At 37.5% G+C, this 8,762-nt stretch overlaps 1 protein-coding gene across 1 annotated transcript in view; it reads left to right on the top strand.

The window, feature by feature from the left end:
- The first annotated feature begins 224 nt into the window (after window positions 1-224).
- nxph1 (neurexophilin 1) overlaps window positions 225-8,762 on the top strand; it is a 47,124-nt gene continuing 38,586 nt past the window's right edge. Inside the window, exon 1 of the mRNA XM_067510680.1 lies at window positions 225-674. Within this exon, the coding sequence (XP_067366781.1) occupies window positions 621-674 (54 nt within the window). The 5' untranslated portion in view covers window positions 225-620. The remainder of the gene's footprint in view (window positions 675-8,762) is intronic.

Raw genomic sequence — 8,762 nt, 5'->3', positions numbered from 1 at the left:
ACGAAGTTCTGAATACCAACTCGCACATACCTATCAAACGCACATCCCGGCAACTAACGTGAAACCCATATCTTTAAAAGAAAAGCAAAGCAAAGAGAAAAGGTTTCTGCATCCTGGTTCGTCCCGGATCAATTTCCTCACGTTTATTAGTCTTTACCTGCCTTTTTTCTCCCTCGTAACCTCGTCCCTCCCCCACAGAGTGAGAGTCTCCCTGGTTGTGTTGTAGGCGCACGTTATAAAGCGGACAGCCCCGTTCCCTTCAGATCAGAGCGCTCCGACCGTTGCGCGCGCCAGTTGAAAGACAACCAGGATCTGAACCTGCTTACAGCTATGACCCTGACGCTCAATGCAATTGGATTAACTCTTAAGTAACTGTTGAGTTACCCTGACCTTTCTCGATCTCCCTCCCACCTGCAGCAGAATCAGTATAATAGGCTATTTCGTCCTCCCAGTTTTCAACTCCAAGCTCTGGTCTGCGGTCATGGGGTGCCTTGTGTCCTTTTCCCCTGGGCTGCTGAGGGGCTTGACCGTGCTGTGAGGCGGATACCAGCTGGATTTATGTTCGGCAAAGCCGCCACTACCAGCCGAGGGAAATTAGTGGACGTTTGAGCTCCGGGAGGATGCAGGTGACGTGTTGGTGCGCCGTGTTTCTCCTGATGCATGCACTTTGCCTGGTAAGTTCAGCTCGCTCTCTAAGCCCGCTAAGCTTTACTTGTAGCTGAACTTTCTCTCCAGCTCATTTTATTCTGACAGAAAGTTCGCTCATCATAAGTAAATAACAGTTATGGGCTTCATAAAATGTGAGGTACGTAACAGAGAAATTCAAACTTCATCTAGTCACCTTTTTGTAAAGAAGTTAAAAAAGGTGTCTTGCCCAGGTGGGCTTTTCTGTTAGTACAATGCTGACAGCATCATGCTTATAAGAAATCTTCAGAAAGGCGTTGTGTAATGAGTATATTTTATTTATTACAAATATATGTTTGTAAAATATATATTTGTATATATAAATTGTATGTATATAAAAAATATTTCTTGTTTAAATACTAAGCAGATGCCAGCAGCGATCTGTAGCCTGGAGAGGCAGTACAATTATCTCAAGGGGGCGCCAACCGACCAAAACTCAATAGGGACTGTCGGACAGTTACAGTACACACGCAGGTAGACAGTTGCGTGAAGGCGTGAGACGAGTCACAGCACAATGGGACATATTTTTATTGTTTAATTAATCAGGAACGACGAAATAAGTTTTAGTAAATGTACTTAGTAAATGTACTTTTCCGATGCAGTTACTTGTATGCAATGTCATCCATTAAAATAAAGTTTATCACCACGATTAACTTCTGCTTCATTATATATAACTTGATCATGTATTGGTTGTATTAAGTAACTATTTAATTCCAGCAGTTCTATACAAGTGTAGTTTTCAAGACAGAATAACTTTTCTGTGCCCTTACTCTCAGCTGTATTATACACACACACAACAAGACGAAGACGGATCTTTCCGTCTGACACAGATTAGTAAAAAAAGGAGAGATACAAAGAAAATTGATTATTTTAAACCTTTTAAATTATCCCTCTTTTTGTCAAAACCTGCCTGAAAACAGAGTAAGCCCAAATCCTGGTCTTTTGTAATTTTAGTTGTAGATGAACATTCATTAAATTCTATACTTTATTTGCCTTTTTAAAACGATAGATATTTTATTATTCTTTCCTATTTTCCAGAATCACCTTATAGATTTTCTAGCCCATTGCCAACAGGTGTAATCATTTTAAAGTTACTGTACACTTGAATATAAAAAAATGAATATAAGTGCTAATGCCATTGTATCAATTAGAGTTAATATATACACTGATATTTGATTTTTTATTTATTTAAGCTTTTATTAGATCTTTGTAGTTTATAGTTAGTGTGTATAAAAAAAACAAAGACAAAGTAAATCACAAACTTGGTGAATGTTGAGCTCTCCAGGGTACTGAAACCATACACACATACGAACACACACACACACAGAGACGCACATATTTTATATATATATATATATATATATATATATATATATATATAATATGTGTGTCATATATTCTTCTTGAAATATTTCCTCAGATATCCCTGTGCTCTTTTTGATTTTATTTATGAACCTAGATTGCATTAATAAATTTAGAATTCAACTGTGATATTATTGTATATAACCCGTTTTATTAACGGAAAGGTGTGTTTTTTTAAATACGGCACACTGGTGAGAAAAATCCAATCGCCTCTCACAACAAATCCTGTTCGTCGCATTGCTTGCACTGAATTGCGTAGCTGAAAAAAAGCACACACAAAGCCATCCTGCCAAGAGTAAACCGAGCTTATTGTGCAGCCCGTTAACAGTAAGCCTTATCTACAGCAGCGGGGATTAGAGCTGAACTTTGATGGTTTTATTTCGTGTTAAAGGCTCTTGTCTCTTCTTAAGCTTCTTGTCTGAGAGCCGTGCCTTGACCCGATAACAGCACGGTGCAGGTGGACTGCTATACAGCAGGCAGTATAAGACAGAGCCAGACCAATTTCTATGGGTTCAGTATTTAATTAAAATGCTTTTATTATTCCTGGACAGCAAATTTCCCTTCTGCATTATCATGATTTTTGTCAAAACATTACTTTAATATTGTACACGCTGTTTTGTTCATTTCGATTCTGTTTTAAACTCCAGACATCTTTGTAGCCCTGTAATCTCTAATACTAGGCTATAGTATTTTTTTCAGGTTCATTTTATTTTGCAGTAGCATGCTTTAAATGATTTTCCTCACCTAACTATCTCAGCAAATGTTCTACAAATTATACTTGTGATAATAACAATGTTTTGTCGTGGTTTTGACAATACTACATAGTAACAATAATTTATATAACAACAATGATGGTGTCAGGAATGTTAGACTAGACAAAGCCTTTTAAAGAGTGATTATCTATGGTTAAAAGTATTTGTTGTTGTACATATATATTCTCATTTTCTTATTTGCGCCTTATCCATAGTTGTATGAGGTTATACAGTACAACCAGTGAAATTGCATTTCTTTTAACTGTTTTTTCTGCTCCAACATTATTATTTTATTAAACAAATTTCCACCATCACCTGCAGCAGTGACTAATGTTATAATAACACAGATTTCATCTCATCAGTGTGGTCTATTTCAAAGCTACTGTCAGATATTTTGACTACAGCAGGAATTTAGGAATTTGAGCCTTGTTGACACTGCTAATATAATTTTTAGAAATAGGAGATTTGCTTCTCTCTTGGGTCTCAGTGTAGCATCATGACATAAAACCAGGCGGTGGTGGCTCAATGGCTGCTGCCTCCCACCAAAAAATACCATGCCCAAGCTCCCTCCTTCTTTCTATCTCCCCTGGGAGTAACAGATGCAGTGGTCCCACTGGCAGCAGTTGTAGCAGTCACATTAAAGTGCGATTATCAAACAGTGCAAATGGGGCCTGCAGTGTCAAGCAGTCTGCACTGTGGGAAGGAAAGAAAGCCCCACTGAGATACTACAGCACAGCTCACACAGTGTAAACCCCCTTACCCCTGATCTCCTCCTCAAGCCCCATCTCACTACACCCCTCCTAAGTCCACAGACCTGTAAATTAGCTCATGATATAAAAAAGCAATATGTTTTTACCGAGCTGTTTGAAGCTGAAATCAAGAGCAGGTCAGTATTAATTCAATTATATGACTGCATGCTGTGCAACTCAAAACACACACATACACACACACACGACTACATGCATTTGGACAAGCTCATTGTATGGGCATGAAATAGGAATCCTGGTGAGTATAAAGTTATGTTTTTTTAGCATAAATGTTGACTAAGTGAACATTTCTCTTAGCTGCTCTTTGTTGGTCAATCTTTGTGCTACTTATCTTTAAGCTGCGTGGAGGTGTCACATTAGAGCTATTCAAACCCTGCTCCTGGAGAGAGCCAAGTACAAAAGAGCTCAGACAATAGCAAAATTCCATAGCTACCATCTCACTAGTCTGAGCTCAGTCCAGTTACACAACTCTTGTTAACCATTAAGTCTTTGTGGTGATATAGATGATTTGTTTCCAGGAAAATGAAGATTAGATCAATGCAAACATATCTTATATAGACATAGTATTAACTTGAACTGACTTGCAAAATCAGTAAAAGTGTCCAATAATATCTTAAAGAGCTCACGGTAACACACAAGCCATAGGTTTGTCTGAAATACTTTTTCTCTTTTTTCCCATTGTTTCATTCTTGTTTGATCCTGAGTATGATATCTACAGATACAAGGAATTAAGAAAGTGAAAAAATGAGTCATCAAGTCAGGAGGCTACCTGCCTGTCCTTTGAATCACCTGTGTAGTATAAAAAATAGTGCTTTCCTAGTGTTATTTTATTAAATAGGTAATAGAATAAAATCCTCGTATATGAGAAGCTGGAACCTGATGTGTGGAATTGTTGCTAGGAAAACAACTAAGAGCATGACAATATTTCATTAATTGACTGACCAATTACGTAATTGTCTGGATGTCCGTGTAGAACTAACAAAGAAATTCAGTTTTTAGATTATGCATGGCCAAATTTCTTTATTTTCAAAAAAATCTGAAAATGTGTCTGAAATTGAATTTTAATTCAAAGTGAGCTTGCTGCTGCTGAGCTTTGACCTTTCTTGTCGCTGTGTGTCCAACTGCAGATTGAGATTACACACAGCCAAACTTTTAAGACAATGAAGAAACCAACTAAGAGAGAGCATTTAAAAAATGTAAAAGTGTGTCTGAAATTGAAATATAATTGAAAGTGAGGTTGCTTGTATGCAGCTGAGGTTTGACCTCCAGGGTTACTGTATGTCTAGCCCAGCAGATTGATGGTTTACAACTTTGAAATTGACATGTCAAGGTGACTCAGTCCTGTTGTGGCACCTTATACTAAATGAACTCTAACCTCTGTCTGTGAGTCTTGAGCTGTGTGATTGAAGCTTAGCCTCCCCAGACAGGTGCATGTTCCCATAAACAGCCCAAACATTTGACCTTGGTGTTTGGCATTAAAGTCAATAATAATATCACCTATTTTAATGTTTAAAATCTCCCCTTCTTTCTCTTCTGCATGCATCTTCACAGGGATGACTCTTTAAATCCAGAGGGGGGTAAATTAAGGAAATCTGCCTCAAAGTTGGCTCTTTAAAGGAGGTACTGTTAATTAAGAAGAATGTCCCTTAAATATAACTGCCAAGATTGACTTTAGAGTCTGAGTAAGTGTGTGTGTGTTTGTGTGCGTGTGTGTGTGTTTAGGGCAGTGGGCGTCTTGTGATTAATGACCACAGCCTCGTCTCTCTCCTTCATGCGCTGTTCCAGATTCTCAATTGCATTCACAGTTCATAGGTCAGAGCTGAAGCTGAATGTTGGAGGGCATTGTTGTCAGAAAATTCAGCCCTACTTGTGCCCCAGGTTTTATCCTGAGGGAAGCTTCAGTCCCCTCAAGTCCTTCTTTGCATAGAGTAATCCTTTTTTGTTGAAGCATGTAGCACTTTGCAGCACTATAAAGCCACCCTGGGAGAGAAAAGACAGGAAACAACTATATAACCTAATTCAACCTTCCTTATATCTACAGGTAGTTATGTCTGTAGTGTTTTCAGCTCGTCACATCTAAATTGATATAGCTGACCTCTCCACCTCTGGTATTTGCATTTGCATTAGCTACAGTAATTCAACAATCTTTAAGTGACTTATCTGGTATTATGACCATTCACGACAATATCGAATTTCCTGCACCTGTGTCTGCTCTGGTATAGTGTATTGTATATGACATATATTTTAAGTCATTTTTGTCATTTTTTGATTGTTATTTAACACCACAACGGCTTTTAAAAAAAATAATCATCTTTGCAAGCAAAGTACACATGTGAACTCAAAAACGTAATATTTAAGGCATTTTCAAATATGTTCATAGGAAGCTTTGTCAAACTTCAAGCACATAATTAATACATTGATTAAAAGACTGTAAAGGAAGTGAAATTATCTGTAATCAGAATATCTGTAACAACAATGGTCTTTCTATTGTTGGGTTTGTTTGTCTAAATATAAATTATCTGACCAAACAAATTATCTTCCTCTCCACTGTTGCCTAGGGCTTGCTCAGGGGGAATTTGTTGGGTTCTCTCTATACATCTTTTTAGTCTTGACTCTATTCTGTAAAGTGCCTTGAGATGACTTTGTTGTGAATTGGCGCTATAGACATAAAGTTGAATTGAATTAACTTGAAAATTCAGACTATATTAGTAGTACGATGCTGTATGTACCATTATACAATATGCAATATTAATTGTTAATATTAATGTGGTATGTTTTTTATGGTTGATAGATTAGTTTGCTTTTTAACCTTTCTAACCTTACCAGTGAAACAATGCAAGCTGCGGTGCTGCACCCCACAGGGAGGCAGTGGGAGAAGGTAATGGAAATAGTGGTAATGCAAAAGGAAAGGAGGTGGTGAGGAGTTCAGTGATGCTTCCCTCTGCTGCATTGGCAGTGATGGATCTGCCATTGAAGCCCACATCAGCTGCACAGGCCAATAGTCACAGCGCCTGCTGATGGGAATTACCAGCCATGTCCGTTATCTTCTCCTTTAGATCCTCCCATCCTGTTATGTTACAGTGACTAGCCATGTGGGCACTGTCACCACACTCCAGAGACATGTGAATGACTTAGAAAAAATCAATGAGCGATGAACAATCTCCAACCCAGAGTTTTAACTCACACAAAAGTTAACAATATTGGACAAAGAAATTAGTACATTGAAATATAAAAATTTACTCATGTAAAAGCTGCAGTCAAAAACCCAACATTGCCCCTGTATAGCTGCTTGTGACTCATTTTACTATTAACTCCTCTGAAGGCAGTTTGAGAAGGTTTTCTTAATTCAAAGTCAGTTTCCTGAGAAAAACATTATGCTTGCTGGGCTGACACTTATGTTAGGTTTAGTGATATTAGACACATTATCTCTCCAATAACCTGTCAAAATGTATTTGTAAATCTAAAAACAAAAGTAAACTAGAAATTAAATAGTCTTGTTCTCCAAATGTCACCTATTTGGAGAGCGACCATAAGAGCATTTTCAGATTTTTCTAATTATAGTCTTTGTCGTTAAGCTATCCACAAACTAGACATATGATCTTAATTGGAATGTTTTCTAATCACCCATCGCCATAATATACACTTCAAAATTTGGGTTAATTTAGTTTTTTCTTTGTTTTTTAACAAATTGACTGAAGCAGTTTGTAAACAGTTGTCCGAGTTAAACTCTCTGTCGACCACATTTCCTCCCTGATTTACTCCATAAGACGAGTGAAGCTCTGTATCATTACAGTGAACTTTTACTTCCATGAAAGAACAGATGAGCATTTTAATTTGCATGGCCACTAGAGGTCCTTGCAGAAACATAGAAAGTTTTAGGATTTTGAACAAATGTCTCATCTTTTCTAATTCACACTAACCAAAAAAAATGTTATCTGATATAAGATTAAAATATGGGAGCAGGGATGAGGAGCAAAGTGTGGCTGCTCTGCGCTGTGACAGGAGCAGCACTTGAAAGCAGTGGCACTTACACAGACACAGACACTGAGGTCGCCTCATTGATGAAACCGCAGCATACAGGAGAGAGATAGAAACTAAAGTATGGATACTGTTATCAATCAATATTATTACCAACATAGAATATAGAGCTGGTATATTTTGCCTTAATCTACCAAATATTTTTTTTTACAATGAACCATTATGTGATTTGATGATGCTGGGTTTAATGGGAACTCCAGGGGGTTAAGATGTGTTTTGTGGTATTCTTGCCTCATTCTTGTAGATGGTAGCAGAGATAGAGAGAGCAGTGAACATCAGAAGATGTCAGCATAAAGGATGCTTAAGAATTAAGAACATTTAATTCTTAATTAATAAAGAAATACATTTTATTAGTCTGTCTGACTGATAACTGAAGAAAGCTAATATTGGAATTCTAAGGTCACAAGGAATTGAGTTTTCATTCTACAGTACAGGTCAGACTAGGGCCACAGGTGGGACTTCTGATGCAAATATGTGTGAAAGAACAACAGAAGGATTCCAATATTCCAAGATTTATTAGCAGCATTTTAATCCAGCAAAACTAATGACAAAAAGCAGAAATGAGTGAGGCTGAAGAAGTTGCTACTACATGTTAACAGATTGGTAATTATGTGTGATTTTTAATAAACTAAGGGCACCACAGAAAGTCACTGGTTCAAAGCTCAGAGAGAAGTTTGCAGGTTCTTCATGTGTTTGCATGGCTTTCCTCCTGTCTAAAGGCATGCATGTTAAGTTAATTGGTCACTTTCTGTTGTCCATAGTTGTAAATGGTTGTCTGTCTTTGGAAACCTTTGGCAACTTGTAGTGAATGTGGTATAAATACAAATTCCTCCATTAATTTAGGTTCAGTTATAATAACTCCTTGCCTTACTGGTAAAGGGCTCAGCAGTGTGAGTGACTCTAAGTATGAATGCAAACTGAGTCTTAGCATTTCATTTACACTTTACAGATTCTGAGCTGAATGCCACTGTTTCTAACAGAGGGTAGTGTTCAGCATCTACACATATGGAGCTGCAACCTGCAGCACGCAGTCTCTCATACACCTTCAGTGTAGTTTGTAGCTAGAGTGAGTTTGTCTATTCATTAATTGCTATGGACAATAGGTGTATGTTAAACCTGCCTGTTTTTTATTTTATGTAGATTTGATTTTTAATTAAAG

Source organism: Channa argus, chromosome 1 (genome assembly GCF_033026475.1).
Source record: "Channa argus isolate prfri chromosome 1, Channa argus male v1.0, whole genome shotgun sequence".
NCBI classification, from domain to species: domain Eukaryota; kingdom Metazoa; phylum Chordata; class Actinopteri; order Anabantiformes; family Channidae; genus Channa; species Channa argus.
This window is presented reverse-complemented; position numbering and strand designations above follow the sequence as displayed.